General features: G+C 36.4%; 1 protein-coding gene across 1 annotated transcript; it reads right to left on the reverse strand.

The window, feature by feature from the left end:
- Positions 1-17,970: 17,970 nt before the first annotated feature.
- On the reverse strand, positions 17,971-20,049 carry LOC122026619 (putative disease resistance RPP13-like protein 1). Its single transcript, XM_042585353.1, has one exon. The coding sequence runs from the start codon at positions 20,047-20,049 to the stop codon at positions 17,971-17,973; it is 2,079 nt and encodes a 692-aa protein (XP_042441287.1).
- Positions 20,050-22,074: the final 2,025 nt, after the last annotated feature.

The following is a 22,074-nucleotide window of genomic DNA, read 5'->3' on the forward strand; positions in this document are numbered from 1 at the left end:
TTGGATCCGCATCTGAAAATTCAGATCTCTCGCAATGAATTTTAGGATCGTAGAAGTCTGATATGATCTGCCACAAAGTATCGTTTTCCGTTCAGATTTTATGGAAATAATTACTGTATTGTTTTGTTATTTTATTATATTGTTGATTGTATTTTCTGTTAAGGGCATGGAAACATTAGGTTTTGTCCGATCTAGATGCTTTTTCGACTGCAGAAATTCTTTTTTGTGGGTCACTGTTAGCCACTTGCTTACAAAGTAATTATAAGTGTCGCCATCTAATGCAATATGATTTTTTTCCTTTTCATTATAGGTGCCATAAATAACCTTTGAAGAGCTAAAATGTAAGTGTTTTGTACCGTTTATTGTTTTCAATTTCTACTTATCATCTTGTTACTAAATTTCTATCAATTGCATTCTCTACATTTTTAAAGTTATATTATTTTCCTTCTCATCCATCTCAACATTTCCTGGAATTTCAGGGCAGATGAGGAATTGGTTGATCCAAAACTGTACCTCGAGGAAACTTGTAAACCAAAGTGTGTAAGACCTTTACGTGCATATCAGGTACTTGAAAGTGCATAGCTTGTGTCGTTTCCAAAGAGTTACATTACTATATTTTAGAAGTATATGTAAATTGGTAAACTCTTTCATTTAACTAAGGTTTTGGTAAATTTTGTAAAACTAGACACAACAACATAAAGGAATAAGTCTAGGTTTCTCATTTGCTGGCATAGTGTTTCTAATTCTAGATACTAGATAGAGTTAGCAAAGCCCCCTGTCATTTTAGAAGAACCCCTTTTATATATAATCTTTAGATGATTACTTTATTTGTTTCCCATCACCATCTTATTTATGAGTGCTAGCATGGTGAGCCACTCAATCTACTTTATTTGTGCATTGGAGCTGTAGAAGCTGATCTACCTTATGGCTGGATAGACAAATACTAGTGGTATGAATAATAGAGAGCATTGGGTTAATAAAGACTAAGTAGACTGGCAGGGGAAGAAATTTTTATTGGATCTCCATTATAGAGTTCAATCCATCATTAACGGAGAAGCTATAGGAACAGAAGAACTTATGACTGCATTGGAAAATAATTCATTAGGTGGAATGTGCCAAGCAAAAAATTAATTTATTTTGAGAAGTCATAGATAGTCCTCCATTTACATGGCAGTAGTAAAAACATCTAGCCTGAATTAACAGCACCAAGAAGTTGAAAATCTTCTGCTAAATAACAGAGCCATTTGATGATGCCAAATAATGAAAGATTGAGCAAAAGTTTAGAGGACATAGTTTGGTACCTAGAAAGACTCCACACAAGGAGATAAAAAGTTCTGTTGAATCCATAATACTATAGCTGTTTTTTTTTTCTCAATTACACTATTAGTTTTAGCTGTGGTCTGGTGTTTTAGAATTGGACTGCTAGTGAATTAGTGTCCTCTCTCACTTGGAGACGTATTGTGGAGACAGTGAACATCTATAGAAAATGACAAACTAACTGCATTCAAATGAGTTCATATAATTGGTTCGTGGTCTCCAGGGATTTTGGAACTGACTTTTCCATACTAGTTACCGCTGTAGTTCACCAATAAAATCCATGTTGGATTTCTTTGTTAGGGTTTTTCAAAAGGCACACTGTTTTTTTCCTTCTGGTTTTCTAACAGGTTCCCTTCAGTTGGAATATAAATTATATGAACTAATGTTATGTTTCCAAGTTTGCAACATAGTCTCTCATTCTCATTTGTCCGACCATGTAATGTAGATGTTGCTAATGTTTGTCGAAATAACCTTTGATTTCAAAATTCTATATGCCGGCTAAAAAATGAACCAAAAATATCTCATTTTTTGTCGCAGAATTCAGTGTAAGTATTTGAATGATAGTTGTGTATGAAAAGTTTCTGGATTCTATCCTTGAGTTACAAACTAGAAGGAGCATTAAGTTTTAAGGTAAAGATTTATATTGGAGTAAAAATTGAAATGATTTATCACATGATCTCACTTATTTTAAATAGATTTTGTAAGAATTGAAAAATTAGTTTGAAAATTAATTGCTAGATTTATTTTTATGTACTGTTTAATTATCCTATTTCTTTTGTTACATTCTCAAAAGTCAAACTCGTTAACAACAACCTCTATCGTCCATGTGTCCTTATTGGAAAGACACTTTGAGGCCTATAAAAGGAGAGATCAAAGCTACATTGGAAGGTATTGTTTTTTTTTAAGCATTTGAAGGCCTACTACAATGCTTCACAGAGTTCTAGGATAAGAACAATTTATCACTTAAGATATACAATCTCCATTTTTGTCGAGCTCACCAAAACCCTCTCCATTTCAATCCAATTAGCGGCAAAACTACATACCATAATATTTAATCAGACAGCTCAACCCTTAGCTAAGGTAATTCAATACTCATCTAGCTCAACAATTTGCACAACTCTCCACCCAATTCAACCCACTTCTGTTGAGCTCTTGGTTATTTGGCATACCTCAACTTGACTCTCTCTTCGCTTTTAAGTATTTGGGCCAAATTAAACTCATTGCTCCATTCAACTCTCCAGTTCAACTCCTGATCTCCTCTAACAAGCTTGAGCAGATGGCCAACTTCTATATTTGTTATAGTGTCGAACATAACATCAATCCTATTTACAAGGTGAATTGTTGATTCTCAAAATGTGGATCTTAAGTTTTATAATTTTAATTTAACAGAAAATTTAATATGACATAAGTACTGTGGAAAGATACTAGGTGCTGATGTAATAATAGGTTCTATCTGGGTCTTATTTTTGAGTGTGGACGTGTGACTTGTGCTTAATCTCCAACTCAGCTTATATGCCTACAGTGCCCTATGAAACACCTCAAGTGCATCTCCCTTGTATAGACACTGAATTCTAGAGTGCTTCATTAGCTTTTCATCATTTCCTTGAGATGGTTAACATGTGCTCCACCACACTCAGAACTCCATAATCACTGCATTGCTATGCTGAAGTCCCCTAGCTTACCAACAAGTACAATATATTTGTTAATGTAGTCATAAAACTATGATTTCTGTTGATACAAAGCTTATGCCATTTAAATATGGAAAAGGATTATGGTGAAAGTGAGAGTAGAGAGAGAATGTGGATGAACTGGCCATCAATTAGTTAAATTGCTGGCGATGCATTTCTGTCCATTAAAGATGTTGCCACTGAGAGGTTGACCTCTTTGCTTTTTCTCTAAAAATATTGGAAGCTATTATTGATGCATGGGTTAAGTAAAACAAGAAACACACATTATTTAAGACGTGTACAATTTCCCAAAATAGTTGGATTCAAAACCCTTACTCATGCAATACATGTTTTTTATTGTTTCCTTGGGCTTGACCAATTTTGCAAATCATCCACCCAGATACATTTGGAAATATTGAACATATTATTAGTAAGATAAAGATTAGGTGTTTAAGAGTTGAAACAAAATGAACCAGCTTCTTGTAAAAAGTAGGGTAAGGCTGCGTACAATGGATCCTTTCCCGGAACCCCGCATGACGGGAGCTCCGTGCACTGGGCTGCCCTTTTTTTATTCATCCATATGCTTGATTGTTCATCTTTTATTCTCCATTTCTAACATACTAAATTCAATTCCAACATTTTCTCTTTCAGAATGATAGATTGTTTCTTAACTAGACTTTTTATTTACCTTTAATATTAACCAAGAACATCTTGTTCTAATATTCCTCCACTCGGTGCTGAAATTAATTACCTATGGCACCTACTATATCTTCATTTCTCCTGTTCTGATTATTTTCTAATTAGCATCATAAATCGGATGACTGAGCTATAAGTCCTCAACTTTGCCAGGCATGTATTGAAAGAATCAAAGGGGATGAATCCGGACACAAGCATTGTACAGGGCAGTACTTCGATTACTGGAAGTGTGTCGATCAGTGTGTAAGTATAATTTTGATGGTTTCTACTACGACTAAGCAAACATGGTTAACCTGAAATTTCTTTCTTTTGAAAAAAATCAAATACAGGCTGCCCTTAAGCTTTTTGACAAATTGAAGTGATCAGCCGGTGTTTGGTGGTTTTGGTGATTTTCCAATCAGTTGCACTATTTTACTTCAGCAGGATCAATTTTTCTGCGAACCTATGCAACTAACTAATAAAAGGACAATTATTTAAAAATATTTATGTGTGGCGTTCCGGTGTTCTGTGTTCACCCATTTTGTGCTTGGGATCTTTCTGACAATTTATGAGATAAACATTTATGGTTTAGCTGTTGTTCTATGAGCTGTCTTTCAATAGATCGAATCAACTTGTAGTTAGCTTGGTGCCCACTATTCTGTTTCTCTCAAAACTTGAATTTGATTTTGTTGTTGATGATCAAAAGATGAGCAAAAATTAAAAGAGTGATTTATTATCCTATCCTTTCTACTAAAAGCACATCTAAATTTTTAAAATATTAAGATAGTTTTTCTTATTTTTTTACCGTGATTTTTTAAAGGGGTACTCAAAGTTTGAGATCGTCCAAATTGTGCCTTAAATTTTCGAAGGTCCAAAAGAAGCACCTCTGCCCGTTTTACTTCTCGGATAAAACTGACTTTTTTTTTCTTTCACTCTCCTGCAAAAATATTCGCTCTTAGTTCTTTCTTAAGTTAAATAAAAACTTCACTGTGTTAGCTTTTAAAAATCAACATCATAATTAATTACATCAGTATCACCATAGGGTTGGATTTTGGTATTCATATTTAGTTTTGACATTTCTACGAGATTACATGTATATGTTAATTATTTTAAAGTCATAAATTTAAAAAATTTTTTGATAATAACTACAAGTTGATATCTGTGGGTATATATAAACTTTGAAGTACTTCATAAACTTATAGCATTTAGAATGAGATCAATCGAAATTTTCTAGATCAATGAATGTGTTTTGATCAAAACCCTTGAGAGATCTGGAAAAGACTTTAAATGATATTTTTTATCTTCAAATTGAGATGTTATGAGTTTCATCTAATAATAAATGCTGATCTCTGAACGAGCTTTGATTCAAACCAAAGAATGACTCGTCTTGTTACATGAGTTAAAAGTCATGGTCTCTTAAAAAAGGTAGACCCACTATTTTAACAACCCTCTAGTGTCAGTCCCACGGATATGGAGGGAGGTAAATGTAAATACATAGGCGTTAGGTACATGGTGGAGTAAATCTCAGGTCGTTAGTTCCTGATAATCGACTCTTGACTATTGGGCTAGAGATGTCATGCATCCACTATCTACGCTACACCCTAGGGCAAGTCATGGCCTCTTAAAGCAAGCATTTGACACATACATACACATAATTATCGTAGAAATGTCAGAACCAGACATGGAAATCATAAATACCTTCACTACTCTACCTTCTTCTATTACATGTCAAATTTTCAAAAATCCAAATTCTCTATCCATCAATGGGTTTCCGTTAAAAGTTATTGATGGACCTAAAAAACTTCGATCGAATCCATTCCAAGTGCTATATATTTCTGAAGTACCCTGGAGTTTATATGTGTTTAGAAATATCAGCTTGAAGTCGTTAATAGTAGTGATCAAAAGGTTTCTAAAGATTATTGACACAATTAATCATAGGGATGTCAAAGTCAGTTATGGACACCATAAATACATTTACTTCACTATAATCTTTCATTATATATCAACTTTTCAAAAATCCAAATCCTCTAACTCTCTATCAATGGATTTCGGTCAAAACTCATTTATGAATCTAGAAAGTTCTTATTTGACCTATTCCTTTGTGTATTTTTTACAGTGCTCTGAAGTCCAAATATGTCCTTTTACTATTTTTTTAAAAAATCAACACTACAACTGTTGATGTTCAAGTTGTGGTACTGGTTTCTAAAAATTAGCACGACGATGGTGCTGATTTTTAAAAATCAACACCACCACGATACTAGTTTTTAGAAATTAGCCCCACTGCGATGCTAATGTAGGGTTGTAAAAAAAGTCAAGCAGAGTTAAGCTTTATGGTGTTCAAGCTTATTTGATAAGGTAATTAAACCAAGCTGAAAGCCTAAAATGAACCAAGCTGTTAAAATAATTGTTCAAGCTTAGCTTGAGTTTTTTTGAGCTTGAGCTTAGTTTGAGTTTGACTTGAGCTTGGTTTGAATTTGGCTTGAGCTTGGTTTGTTTAGATATTATCGACCTCTCAATTCAAGCTTGTTTGATTGTTTAAAATTTTTATATTTTAAATTTATTTGATTAGTTATTGAGTTTAATAATATAAATTTGTTAGTTCATTTAGCAAGTTGATAAGAGTTTTATTGATGAACATGATTTACAAATGTTGTTCATGAATATTGTTTACAAATGTTGTTCACGAACATTGTTCATGAATGTTGTTCAAGAATATATTCATAAACATTATTCACGAACATTAACGAGCTGAACATATATGTATTCAAACTTGTTTGTTTAGTTAAATAAGTTGTTCTAGCTTCTTTATTTAATTGATCTTGTGTATATTGAACAATAATAAAGAAGTTCTTATCAAGCCGAACACCAAGCTTGTTTATGAACGTTCAGTTTATTTACAACCCTTAGAGCCATCAATTTGGGTTGAGCTTGTCGGGTTGCCCCGCCCCATCAAACAATTTAAGTGGATTGTGTTTGAATTTTATCAACTCAAGTCCGTCGTAGGCCGACCCGCCTAGGCCTGCAACCCATCCAAGTCAGCCCGCGATGGATTTGGGTTGACCTGTGGGTTGAGAAACACATATAAGTTAAGTTTATGTCAATTTATTATCTTTCTTTGTTATAATTTTAAAATAAAAATAATACTTTTATCAAATATGAGTATTCGTTTGTATTCATTTACATTTAAAATATCTGTTTTTGGATAAATTTGATTGATGAAACCTTTCTAGAGTAAAAGAAGATATACTTTTTTTTTTATTTTTTTTAAAAAAATTTGATGGGCCCACAGATTGGCCCGCCTAACTCGCAATCCGCCTTGGATGAGATTGGGTTGGAGATTTTTCAACTCACCAAGATGATGGGTCGGCCCGCCCCGCCCCTCCACGGGTCAACCCACCCGACTACGGATTGGTCCGTCTAATAACCCTATCTATACTAGTGTAATTAAGTTATGATATTGATTTTTAAATATTAGCATTACAGTGATGGTTGTATGCATGCAAAAGAGCAAGAAAAAAAAAGTTTAATTGGAGAAAAGTAAAAAGTTACATATATACAAGGGGTTAAATGAAAATATGTGTGCCTTTTGGACATTTTCAAATCTTGAGGCGTCTTCTGGACAATACTAAATTTGGGGTGCCCTTTGAGAAATTTGTATTTTTTAACTTGAAAATATTTTTATTTTAGTATCAGCGCTTTATTATTTAATAATGTTATTTAAAATTATTATAATATGTAACATCTATAACTGTTACAGCATATTAAATAACACTTTATATAATATAATTATTAATTTTGAAGTTTAATTTTTCCGAGGGATTGTTGATATTTTTATTTAGAAAATTTAAAAGTAAAAAAAAATCAATTTCAAATTTTACTTGAATAATTATTTAATTTTACAATTTTATTAATTAAAAGATATAACCATGCAATAAGACTCTAACAGGTGCGTTTTGCTTAGTGTCCAATCTCTATCTATTTTTATTATATTTTATATTGTTTCCTAATTTATGCAGTGCCAATTCAAGGCCTAGGGCACCAATTTTATTAGGACCCCTAAATTTTTATATTTTTATATTATTTATATTTAATTTTTTAAAAAATATTTGACTTCAAGGTCAAGTATTGCAATCGTGAAAATAATTTTTTTAATCTTTTGCAGTCGTTATATATGACCCTACTAAATTTAAAAAAATTTATATTCATATAATAATTTTAGATGCTAGATCTACGTTAATTCATAATGATACCTTTCATATATATATATATATATATATATATATATATATATATATATATATATATATATATATATATATATATATAACTCAACTTCTAAACGTTAATGGTAAAACCTTAAATGACTTAACTGCAAGTATATATATATATATATATATATATATATATAACCCAACTTCTAAACGTTAATGATAAAACCTTAAATGACTTAACTGCAAGTCATATATATACTTGTGTTATCTCACTTTTTTTTTGAAATTTTTTTATATTTAATATTATAATTTAATACTTAAACATTAAAGATAAAATCATAAATGACATAGCCGTAAGTTAAAAAAAATTAAAAAAAAAATTAAAATGCATAAGAACGGAGCGAGGTCAACTGGATTTGGTCCATATGATAAAAGTTATATATATAATGCATCGTGCAGTGCACACCTATGCACAACATTTTTTTTATTTTAATTTTTTAGTTTTGGATTCAGTCATTTAGGATTTTAACTTTCGGATTTAAAGGTTAGGTATAATATTAAATTAAAAAAAATCAAATAAAAAAATTATATTAGATACTCATGGGCTGTGCGACGTAAGACGTGCGACATAGCATTCCTCTGTATATAGAGGAATGATATGTCGTACACCCATCGTAGGCACCTCCGTGAGCACGAAGTGTTATTTTTTTAAAAAATAAATTAACTTAAATAGTATATGTTGGAACCCCAAGGTATTTTGATATGATTAAACAAGTTAAGTTATATTCTGTTTGGTTTAACTCTTGTGTCTAAGTGTGCAGGAGCTTAGGAGCATAGGAAGTCGAGCGAAAGACGCGGCTAGCGAGAAGGACGACATGGGGAGAGAGCCGACGGGCTCGATGCGTCCGAGGGACGAGGTGTCGCAGAAGAGTACACCGATGGATGAGAAGAACGTACGCGACGTTCGAGGGACGAGAAACTGAGGAGGAAGGATGCTCGAGGAGAAGGCTGGAACTTGGGTTCGGGTGAGCCCTATTCCGGATGGCCGAGATCACCCAAGCAAGCGGGCCGGAGCGGAAGACCCGGACCGAGGCGAGCTGAACTGGAGCAAAGGGCCCGGACTAAAAAAGTCAACTCAGTTGACTTTCTTGGTCCGGGCGTCCGAAACCATTCCTAGCGCCCGGAACCCTTCCGAGCGCTCGGACCGGGATTCTATCCAGATCGCAGTCAAACGCGATCTATGCGAAAAGGGATAAAGTTTTATCCCCTCCCAGGCGCCTGAAACCCTTCTAGGCACCCCGACCAAGGCTATAAATATAGTCTTGGTCCAAAAAGCTGAACAATAACTTGTAATCCATTTCTGTTTGCTCTATTTCTCTTTGTGTGCTGTTAATGCTGTAAGAGGTTATTCCGCCCAAAGGAGATCTCCAGATTGTTCACTTTATTCTCCTTGGATTAGCAATCTTCTGATTGCAAACCAAGTAACTCCTTTGTCTCTATTTCCTATTTAAATTTGTCTCGTTATTTTTTTTTAATTACAAGTATTCTTAATTTTGCTATAAGTTGAAAAAGGGTTAATTTATTTTTTAGGACAATTCACCCCTCCCCTCTTGCCAACCTCCAAAGGGACCAACAAGTGGCATCAGAGCGAGGATGCTTCAGAAGGACTAATCGCTGACCGAAGCAAAGCAACCAATGGCCGGACCAAGCATCGTTCCACCAAAATTCGAGGGAGACTTCGCACACTAGAAACGTCGTATGGAGGTATTTCTGAAAACAGATTTTGAAATTCATTTAATAATAAAATATGGTTTTGTAGCTCCTATGAATCAAAATGGAGAGGAAAAAGAAGAAAGTCTTTGGACGAAGAAAGAACAAAACGATTCCGTAGCAAATAACCGGGTGGAATATCACTTGCTGAGCGTGCTGCCGCCTCAAGAAGTCAACCGCATCGGAAGCTACTCGTTAGCCAAAGAACTCTGGGAAAAATTCTTGGAACTCCACGAAGGCACATCCGAAGCCAAACTTGCAAGGAGAGATATACTTCAGAACAAACTGATAAATATCCGTCTGGAAAAAGGTGAGAAGGTAGCCGATATACACGCAAAGGTAAAAGAACTAATCATCGGACTCGAAAACCTCGGAGAAATGGTAACCAACTGGTACACGATCCGCTACACACTCAATGTCTTTCCCAGGACTCCAGATTGGACCTCAATAATCGACGCCTACTACATCTTAAAGGACATGGAGGTAAGTACCCTAGAGGAACTCTTTTCTATTCTTGAATTACATGAAACCAAATGTGCAAGGACAATAAAAGAATCAAGTTAGATTATGACGCTAACTACAATCAAGAAGGATGAACTTGAGTCAGACTCAGAAGAAGATCAAGAAGTTTATATGGTAAGAAATTTCAAAAAATTCTTTAGATCTAATAAATTTAAAGAAATGCAGAATAAGAAAAATCCAAGAAATAGAAGAAGGGTTCGTTGCTACCAGTGTCAAAAGGAAGGACACTTAAAAGAGGATTGCCCAAAACTCAAGAAGGATAAAGTCAAGATATCCAAGAAGCACAAGAATCTGAAAGCTACTTGGGACGACAGTTCATCATCTGAGTCTGAAATACAAGAATATGTTGGACTAGCATTGATGGTGAGTTATGAAGGGCAAAGTACATCAGAAGCCAACATCGATGAAGGGAGAGCGACCTCAAATGAATCCAGCGAAGCAGGGGGAGAGTCAGGCTTCAAGTCTGATATGGTAAGTGAGATATGACTCTTACATCCTGATCAGCTTTATTATGGTATTAAATCTATGACAAAATCTATGTACAAATTAAAAAGTAAAAAAAATAAATTAAAGAATGAAAACTTAGAAATAATTTTTTTTTTAGCAAAATCATGTTTGATAGAAGATTTTGATAAAGTAAGACTTGAAAATAATAAATTAAAAGAAGAAATAGAAACTTGAAAAATTCTACTTATTCAAATATTTCTACTTATAGAAACTATAGAGAATTAAACTAGTACTATAGGTTTCACAAAAGACATATCAGAAAAATATCAAAAGCTTATGTACTTAGAAAATACCTGATTAATCCTGTAGGAAGGAATCTCTATTCAATTCCAAAAACGTCTTTAAATTAAAAGAATAATTAAGACTAAGAGCTTTCAGGTAGAAAATTGAATATTTGAATTCATTAAAAGGCTTTGTCTAGAAGTGGTTGATAATCCAATAACCAAGAAGGCCTAGTGTCTCGCCACAGCCTGGAAGCCGATTTCTGAATTAAAATATTTAATTGACAAACTGATAAGCATAAAATAATTAATTATTTTCAATATTTGTCAATGGTTTAACACTTATTGAAATTTATTTAAAAATTTCACTTAGAAAAATTTAATATTTAATTTATTTCTGTTAAAAATATTTTTTAAGTCATTTATTCGGTTGCATAAAAATTTTATTTTTAACTTAGAAAATTAAATTGTTCTCATTTAGAAAATTTCTTAATAAGAAATTTTTTCTGCTTGAAAATTTTCTAACTTAAATTTTTTTTAACACTTACAATTTTTTAACACAAAAATTTTTATTTTTAACTTAGAAAATTAAATTGTTCTTACTTAGAAATTTTCTTAATTTGAAATTATTTTTGCCTGAAATTTTTCTCACTTAAAATTTTTTTAACACTTAAAATTTTCTAATTTATTGCAATTTTTTTAAGTGTTAAAATTAACCTTAGACTTGTTAAGAAACCCCATTTTTTATGTGATCAAAGGGGGAGAAGGATATATATTAAGTCTAGGGGGAGGTATGGTATAATCCAAATTTTTAAATTGAAAAATCTTTTTGCACTTATTTGCAAACTTAATTGTTTTTACATTGCATTAGTTTACCCTAGCTTAACTTGGGTTGGTCACATTAAAAAGGGGAAGATTGTTGGAACCCCAAGATGTTTTGATGTAATCAAACAAGTTAAGTTAGGTCCTGTTTGGTTTAACCCATCTGTCTAAGTGTGTAGGAGCTTAGGAGCACAGGAAGTCGAGCGGAAGACGCGGCTAGCGAGAAGGACGGAATGGGGAGAGAGCCGACGGGCTTGGTGCGTCCGAGAGACGAGGTGCCGCGGAAGAGTACACTGGTGGACGAGAATAATGTACGCGATGTTCGAGGGACGAGAAACTGAGGAGAAAGGCTGCTTGAGGAGAAGGCCGGAACTTGGGTTCGGGTGAGCCCTATTCCGGATGACCGAGATCACCCAAGCAAGCGGAGCTGGAGCGGAAGACCCGGACCGAGGCGAGCTGAACCGGAGCAAAGGGCCCGGACCGAAAAAAGTCAACTCTATTGACTTTCTTGGTCCGGGCGCTCGGAACCATTCCGGGCGCCCAGACTGGGATTCTATCTAGATCACGGTCAAACGCGATCTATGCAAAAAGGGATAAAGTTTTATCCCCTTCCAGGCGCCTGAAACCCTTCCAAGCGCCCCGACTAAGGCTATAAATATAGCCTTGGTCCAAGAAGCTGAACAATAACTTGTAATCCATTTCTGTTTGCTCTATTTCTCTTTGTGTGCTGTTAACGCTGTAAGAGGCTACTCCGCCCGAAGAAGATCTTCAGATAGTGCGCTTTATTCTCCTTGGATTAGTAATCTTCTGATTGTAAACCAAGTAACTCCTTTGTGTCTATTTCCTGTTTAAATTAGTCTCGTTATTTTTTTAATTACAAGTATTCTTAATTTAGCTATAAGTAGAGAAAGGGTTAATTTATTTTTCAGGGCAATTCATCCCTCCCCTCTTGCCGGCCTCTAAAGGGACCAATAGTATACCCTAAACTCTAATGCTTAAACCTTAACCCTAAACAAAAAAAAAATATTTTTAAAAATAACACTAGATGCTCATGGAGGTGGCCACGATGAGTGTCCGACATATCATGTATGTTTATATATACGCACACACACACATACAATTTTGATATCCTGCACACCCTTACGTGAGCAACCAAGGGTGACATCCAATGTGGTCACCTAACACAACTAAAATCTAAATTTTTTAATTTCTCTCTTCCTTTGTGTGGACTTATTTTTGCTCTTTCTTTTCCTTTGCTCGCCTCTCTTCCCTAAAACAAAAGCCCTAAATCCTCTTTCCTATTAGTGCCAATTAAAATTAAGTCCGCATCCTCAAAGTTTGACACATTTTACTCTTCTAAAGAGTAATCAATTTATCCTTTTTATCTTCAAAGGTTAACAAAAATCTTGAAAATGCCTCCAAGTGTCACCTTTATCAAGGTTGGGTTAACCACCCTACCCATTTAGAATTGACACTCTCTAAACCCATCTAGGGTGTAGAGAATATGTTCCTCTGAACCCAAAACCTATTGGTGCTCCTTGGATGCTCTAAGTACTCATTAGGGATGACTTCCCTAGATACCTTCCTAATAATCTTTTTAGGTTTCTTAGAAGCCTTGGTCACTTCCTCTAGGTCAACTCTAGGAATAGCTTCTCTTGTGACCATCTTGGTGACTTTCTTTGACTTCTTAGAAGTCTTAGTCACGTTGGTCTTGACAAAAATACTTATAGGGATAACTTCCCTTGTACCTTTGACTTGACCCCTAGATCTAGGGTTAGTTCCATAACTATATGGAATCCTATAATATGAAGTCATATCTTTCTTAGCCTTTGGCTTGTATCTCAAATCTCTATGGCCATTAGATGGATTTTGTGTTCCTAAACCTAGGTTATGCACATTTTGCCCTTTTAAAATATTTTCCATTCTTTTTAGGGTCTTTTCCAATTTGTCAAGCCTTGACCTCAAGGCTTGGTTTTCCAACCTTAAATCCTTATATTTTGATTTTCCTTGATTCCTATGAGCATTTCTATTTTTAGGCCTATATTTAAAATCCTTAGAGTTATTGTCTAATTTGTTATCTATTTTTCTAGCCTTAGATTGAGTGATTTTAGCATGATAAGCTACATAATATCGTGCTTCCTATTTTCATGATAAATAGCATTAAAATGATATAAATAATTTCTAGCATGCTTTTTATCATTACTTAAAGGAGTAGGCTCAATAAATGATACCTTGGGTTTGCTCTTAAGAGCTCCCCCTTGACTTGAGTTTCCTCCCTTGACTTTGACCGGTTTCTTCCCCTTAGGACATTGACTTCGGTAATGCCCTCTTTGATTGCACAAGAAGCATACTATATGCACTTTGCTCTTCTTTGTTACGGGGGCGGTCTCCTTGGGCTTCTCCTTGTCCTTAGGTGTCATTTGGCTCTTCTTCTTGGCCAATTTAGGATACTTACTCTTGTCGTACCCTTTTTTCGTACACTCAAAGCATATAATGTGATCTTTATTATTTAAATTTGAAATTTTTATACCTTTGCTTGCAGGGGTGACACATGATCCTCCATTTGATTTTTCTTTACTTGTAGAGATGGCATCATCTTCCTCTCCATTGAACCCGAAAGTCGAAACTCCTTTCTTCAGTGTTAATGAATGGCGCACCCCCTTAATCCTAGAGGTGGAGATCTCTTCATCTTCATCCTCTTGCATATAAAACAAAGAGTATGCTCCCTCTTTACTCTTCTGGTTGCATTCCTTTGAGGATGAAGTTTCTTGGACTTCTTCTTCAGAAGTTGAACATCTTTTAATTTCGGAGTCCTCTTTCTCTTGGTCTTACTCTAATGAGTCACCCTATTTGGATTTCTCTTGGTTTGGTACAGTGGAGGGTTCTTCATGAAGCTTGGTCAATTTGCTCGATAACTCTTTGACATCTTCAAATTCTCCTATTTGCTTCAAAATGTTGCTCGGTAATATGTTGGCCAATACTTTGGTCACTTTGTCATTGACCTTACTTCTTTGAATTTGCTCTTGACTTCATTTGTTTTTCTTGAGAATTTTGCCTTTTGAATCTCTTGGAGCTTCAAAGCCTTCTATTAAAGCAAACCATTGCTTTATCTCCATCATGAAGAAATTTTCGATTCTTGATTTCCAAGAATCGAAGCTTGTCGTTGATGTGAATGGTGGAGGTACCCTTATGTCGAATCCGAGTCCATCTTAGAATTCCATCTTGAAGTTGAGCCTTTGATAAAGTTTTTAACTTGTTGAAATTTGCTTCAACTTCTTCTCCCTCTAGCTTGTTGCCTTTTTCGACGATGATTCCGGTGAAGAGCGACCTCACTCAGATACCACTTGTTAGGGTCGATTTGTAGTTAGAGGGGGGGGTGAATAGTTCGTCGCGCTCATTGTCTTGCTTCGTGATGATGATATGCAGTGGAATAAACAAGAAACAAGACTCACAACGCTAACACAAGGATTTACTTGGTATCCACCTCAAGAAGAGATGACTAATTCAAGGATCCAAGCCTCACTCACTCATCCACTATAGAAACACTTCTTTTCGGTAAATACCGAAGGTAGAGAAGCCTTATATAAACTCTCGCATAGACAATACAAGAAGAAAGAAATACAAGCTAATACACTATCAAATCTTACAAGATTTACAATGAAGAAACCCTAGCTTCTTCTCCTTGTTTAGAATTGCTCTTGACCATAGAAGTGCAGCAGCACTTGACTCCAAGACACCTTCAAGAACTGGCGTAAACCTGTGAAAGATGATCGCAAGGTGTGGAGAGGAAGAGCTACCGAATCGCTGTGAGGAAGAAGGCTTTTGTGCACTTTCTTCGCAACAGTCATATCCCAATCGATTGGTCAATCGATTGGGGAGACTTGAATTGATTGGCTGATCGATTTAGAGCTCCTCTGTGCTCTGTTGGAAAAGGCCTGAATCGATCGACCGATCGATTCAAGCTTCCTCTCATTCGCGTAAGAAAACCATCCCCTAATCGATCGATCGATCGATTGGGGACCGTTCTGTGCTCGCGACATCGCTTCCCAATCGATCGGTTGATCGATTGAGCTGCTGTTTGTCGTAACACTGTGCCCAATCGATCAACTGATCGATTAGGCTTGATCCAATTTGATCACTTGATCAAATTGACCAACCCTAACTCGCCCAAGTCAAGTGTAGGGCTCCCAAACCTAATATCTGATCAACCGTGATCTGCTGGGATTTCTTCACAAAGTGTCAGATCAATCCTTTGACCACTTGGACTTTTTCCTCGTGCCAAGTGTCCGGTCAATTTTGACCCACTTGGACGTGTCGTCTCGTGCCAAGTGTCCGGTCCTCCATGACCTACTTGGACTTCCTTCCACCAGATGTCCAGTCACCCTTGACCCATCTGGATTTCTTTGTGCCAAGTATCCGGTCACTCCTTTGACCTACTTGGATTTCCCAACACCAGGTATCCGGTCAACCTTGATCCACCTGGATTTCCACGTGCCTGACTTCACTCACCAGGACTTTCCATCTGCCTAGCTTCACTCACTAGGACTTTCACCTAGCTTTACTCACCAGGATTTTTCCACTACCCGACTTTACTCACCGGGACTTTCCATCTGCCTGATTCAATTACCAGGACTTTCACCTAGCTTCACTCACTAGGTCTTTTACTTGGCTTCACTCATCAGGATTTCCTAGTTTCACTCACTAGGTCTTTCACTTGACTTCACTCATCAGGATTTCCTAGTTTCACTCACTAGGTCTTTCACTTGACTTCACTCATCAGGATTTCCAGTTGCCTAACCTCTAGTTAGGACTTTCTCAGTCAAGTATCAGTCAATTTTGGCCTACTTGATTCTTCTTCATATCAAACTGGTTATCCCTTGACCAGAGGGGAATTGTTCCAACATTCTCCTCAATCGGAAGATTACATCTGCAATCTTCATATATTGTCAAACATCGAAATCCAAACATCAAGACTCAAGTTTGAGCCAACTCAAGTTTAGTCAAGCTGGTCAACCTGACCTAGGGGATATTGCACCAACAATTTTAGATTCGATAATCGATTGACCGACCAATCCAATCGATTACAACATTGCAATTTAACCTAAAATTAGGTTAAACAATGGTGGCTTCTGACAAACAAAGTGACGATTCGCTCGCTGTTCTTCATGTTCTTCACGAAAACACAAAAAAAAAAAAAAACTCAGAAACCCAAGTCTATCCTAAGTTTTCTCCTATAGTAGTTCGATGATCAAATTGCTAGAACAAAAGATCGACAAAAAAAAAATCCAAACTTTAAACCATAAAATTTGAAGAAACAAAGGCATAGCTCTAATACCAATTGATAGATGTTATAGAACCTTATACCGCATGGATTTTAAAAGCCGAATAAGAATTCTAAGAGGAATCACAACAACAAGAGCATGAATCTTATTTCTACGAATCATGGCATAACAAGAATAAAATCTTTAAAGTAATGGTATAGAACCTAATTGCAGCGGAAGTGTCATTGCTATAACGTTGTCTCTTCTCGATCTCGTGCTCATGAGGAAGTGGAAGCAAAGAGGAGAGATCTTCCAAAATACGTCGAAAAGTTTTAGGTTAATGGAGAACAAAAAGGTCTATCAAAATTATTCCTAAACTCTTATGGACCTCCCCTATATAGGTAATCAATTTATTATTAGCTTATAAATAATAATGGATCAGATTAAATGATTCTACACATTCAATCCGTATCTAATAATTTAAAATTCAATAAACTTAAGTTAAATAATTTTAATGGATTCGATTTGTAGTCGTATGTATAACTTATAAATAAGCCTATCAATTAGAGATAAATTAGTTAAAAAAAAAACAGGAGTGCTGTTTTGACAAATTGGTTTAAAAGGAACGCCATTTTAATTTTTACACTTTAAAAGAATGAATAAAAGCTCAACTTTTCAAAAACGAATGCAAAATAAAAAAATAATAATAATAAAATTGAGAGGAAGAGATCCAAACTTAAAGTACCAACCATTCATAATAATATGATGCAGAACTCCTCTGATAAGTGATAACAGATGGAACACACATATTCATAATAAACCCTCGCACCAAACTAAAGTACAAAGCAACAACAGAAGCCAAATAGCTTGAGCTTATTTCTGAAATAACAGGGCAAACATTTCAGATCATTGACACCAGAACTACTAAAATAAACTTGAAGTCTAAGCAACTGCGTTGGAGCAGGCAGAATCATCGATATGAGCGAACTTGGAGGAGTTAGGGAGAAGGCAAATTTGGCGATGAGTTGGAAGTCGATCTTACGGGACCACTTGCGCTAGAGGTTGCATCCTTTTCTGAACCTGCAGAGTGCTGCTTCCAAATTCTCGACCCCCCTTTGGTTAAATTCGAAGCCACGGGCCGCTGCTTCAGATCCGGCCATTGTAGAAGATTCAACGACTCGAGATACTGGGGCAACGCTTTTCTCTGAATGCCATGGAAGTCCAGGCAGCGAAGACGACTTAAACGACCAATAGCTACAAGAGACTCCAATGGAAATTTCTCTGGAAGCATTAACAACCGCAAGAACTTGCATTTTTTCAACACCGTTTCCAATGAAACCATGAAGTTTGCCCTGAGGGTGGCATCCGAGGGCACACTGCCGTCAATCACAAGGCTGCGCAGCTGTTCCTTCTCAGCCAGAGCTTCAGAAACCCTGACGAAGTTGTCAGCCTTGCTAACATAGACATGGCGAGCCTTCTGCGGTATTTTGATTTCCTGGCCTCCGGCTTCGTCCTCGACCCGGAAGAATTCACCATCGCAGAGGAGGTCCGCGAGTTCGTGCAGCACGGCGTGGAGCATAAACTGGCCATCCTCTCTCTTAGAAATAGAATTCACAAAAAATGACTTGCTTGCGAGCTCATCAACAGGATTCCCGCCATTGCCATCAGCAGAAACGAACCTTAAAGCCGTCCAAATTCGAATCAATTGATTCTTGTAAAAGAGATGCTTCTTGGGAAACAGAGCGCAAGCGAGATAGCATTGCTTCAGGCGCGCAGGCAGTTGCTCGTAAGAAAATCCCAGCACTGACACAATGTCGCCTTCTCTTCGTTCAATTACGCCCAACTTGTTCCGCGCAACTCGCCTCCAATGCTCTTCAGTTGGATCCGATCTTAATTCGAGGCCGATCGACACTGCTGCCAAGGGAGAGCCATCATATTTTTTAGCTATTTCTGTGCAAATACTTTCTAGAGTTGGTTGATGGACTTTATCTTTGTCGCCAAATGCACATTTTTTGAACAGTGCCAAGTACTCTTGCTCCTCCAGGCCATCAAGATGTATCGTCTCTTTGGCTTTCGTCGACTTGGCTACACTTTCAAGCTGGGTGGTCACTATGATTCTGCTCCCTTCTTTGCCATGAGTAAATGGGGTGGTAAGGTGCTCCCAAGAAGCGTTGGAGTCCTCCCACACATCGTCCAACACGATCAAAAACCTTTTGTCCTTCATCCCTTTGGCGAGAGTGTTCTGGATCGGTTCCAAACTGGTGATGCTGTGAAGATCACTGGGCCGCTCGACGGAGGCTGACTCGATTATCTCGATCGTGAGCCTCTTCTCGTCAAAATTGTTGCAGACGGCGACCCACGCTTTAAGATCAAAGTGACGGCGCACCTTCTCGTTGTTATAAGCAAATCGAGCAAGATCTGTCTTCCCGATGCCGCCGGTTCCGACGACGCAGACAACAGAGAAATTGCAGAAGTTTGAAGTAGATCCGCCTCCCTCCTCGAGCAGCGCCTCCAGCATCTTCTTTCCTTCGCTGGTGCGTCCGATCGTCGTCGTCCTTCCCTTGTAAGGGGAGGTGGTCAGCCGCCAACTGGGGATGATCTCCTGCTGCTTCGTCCCGCCAGATCCTTCCAGCTGTTGCACCACCTTGAGGAGCCCGAAGATGTCACTGACAACGTCGTCGAAGGTTTTGGTGACCTCGTCCAACTGCTTCATGTCGTCCCCGTTGAATAGGCCCCCTTGGATCATCTTGGAGACGAAGTTAGCGGACTTCCTTAGAGTCGACGACGTGCTACTCTGCTTCTTGTGCTTCTCCAGTTGTTGAACGAATTCTTCGATCACGTCGTCAGCGGCGTAGATGGCATCCTTGAAGCTGGAGAACCAGTCTTTGATGCTGTGGCTGCCGATCTGCTTCCGGTCGAGTTGGGAGGCCGTGATTATCTTGTCGAGATTAAACTGCAGCTTCTTCAAATTTTGCTCGACAGCCTTGTCCTGCAGGTGCTGGTCGGCGGCCAACTTGGCCGTGCTAGCTTTGAGTAATGCCGCCAGCCAGCCTGCTATGGTGATCTCAGAACCCATCGGAGCTTGTCGCTTCAAATCGAACTTGATAGATCGAAGAACAGATGAGGATATAGAACAGAGTAGTCTCCTGGCAAATTAATAGAGGTCGGCTCCTAAATTATTGATTATTTGACTCCGTTAACAGGAAGGAGGGAGGACTTCGTTGGTTGCCCCTCCATGACGTCACATACGTTTGATTTTTCTCGTAGTGTACGTCTAAGTAATGTCATGGCGTCGATTAACGCTCTCATTAATTATTATACTACGACCTCAAAGTCTTTTAATATGTAAATGGGGATATCACGGTAGGACATTCAGATTATCTCTCAGATATTCATAGTTCGAATCCCAATTATAATGTATTTGTAGGAATATTTCCTCCAAATGGAGGGGGCGTAATCAAAGGATATTGGGCTTCCGTGATGGCCTGTGGGAAACTTCCGTGGGACCGGCCCGGTCATCCCGAGCGATAGTCAATGAGGCTAATTAAGATTATCATTTTTTTTAATATGTAAATGGGAGAGAGTCCCAGATTACGGTGTCGCAATAAGATATTTAGATTATCATCTAGGTATTCACAGTTTGAATCCCAATAATAACGTATTTGTAGAAATTTTTTCTCCAAATGGGGGACGTAATCAAAGGATGCTGGGCTTCTGGACTAATCGCTGTGTGCGCTTCTCGGTTTACCCTACATTATAAAAAAACTACAGTTTGGAGATGAATTCTAGGACTAATTTATAAAATATTTTTGTTGCAAAAATTGTTGGGACGAAATTTGTGACGAATAGTATTTTTGTTGCTAAATTTGTCGCCAAGTTGGCAATAAAAATAATATTCATTGCAAATTGTTGAAAAATTCAGGACGAATTCTGCGACGACACTGGCAAAGAATGTAAAATTCATCGCCAAATTCATTGCAAATTCTACAATAAATATGAAATTCGTTGCAAAATTCTACAATAAAAAATGAAATTCGTTGCAAAATTGTCATTGACCAAATTGCAACGAAAACAAATTTGGCGATGACAACAAATTTTCGTTCCAAATTTGCAAGAAATTTAGTGACAAAAATATTTTTAAAAAAATTATGATTTATGATAAAAAAATTTTCATTCTAAATTTTATTCTAGAATCTGGGACGAATATCTAAATTTGTTGCAAATTTTGCAACAAAAATGATATTCATTGCAAAACTATCTACAATGGAAACCACTGGTTTGGGACGAATAATATTTTAGTTGTAGAATTTACAACAAATTTGGCAACAAAAATAATAATATAAAAAATTATGATATGTGATAAATTAATTTTCGTCCCAAATTTGCAACAAATTTGACGATGAAAATAAACAAAAAAAATGTGTTATGCGATAAATTAATTTTTGTCCTAAATTTTGTTATAGAATCTGGGACAAATTCACAGATTTGTCCCAGATTTTGGGGTGAATTCTGGGACGAATATGTGAATTCATCCCAGATTTTGGGATGAAAAATAATTTGTCACAAAATTATCGATACACAGTATATTACGATAAGTTGGCAACAAAAAAAATTTGTCGCCAAATTCATCCCTAAATCCAAAAAATTCTAGCAGAACTAATCTATTTCTGCCATTTCCATTCAAATACATATTACAACACAAATAAATATCACATCATAAATATTCAACATATCCTAATTAACATATATACACATCTATTAATATTTAAAATCAATTTTAAAGTAATACAAATCCAAAACTTCTCAAAAAGTTATACAAGAACTTTCTTCTTCAAGACTCCAAAATCGGATACAAGTTAAATAGTACAAAAAGTAATACAAATCCAACACCTCCTAAAAGTTATACAAGTTTTTTCAAAATAAAAATACATACATGAACTCATCCCCATATAATCTTCTTTTCCTTCATAAAAATATACAAACAAACTAGATTATTTCTAACAAAAAAGATAATTCATTAAATTATAAAGTTAGAGTGATATTAAAAGTTGTCGATTGGTTTGAATATCAATATGTATGTCTAGCTACTTACAAATAATGT

The sequence above is a fragment of the Zingiber officinale genome, chromosome 10A, assembly GCF_018446385.1.
Source record: "Zingiber officinale cultivar Zhangliang chromosome 10A, Zo_v1.1, whole genome shotgun sequence".
Taxonomy (NCBI): domain Eukaryota; kingdom Viridiplantae; phylum Streptophyta; class Magnoliopsida; order Zingiberales; family Zingiberaceae; genus Zingiber; species Zingiber officinale.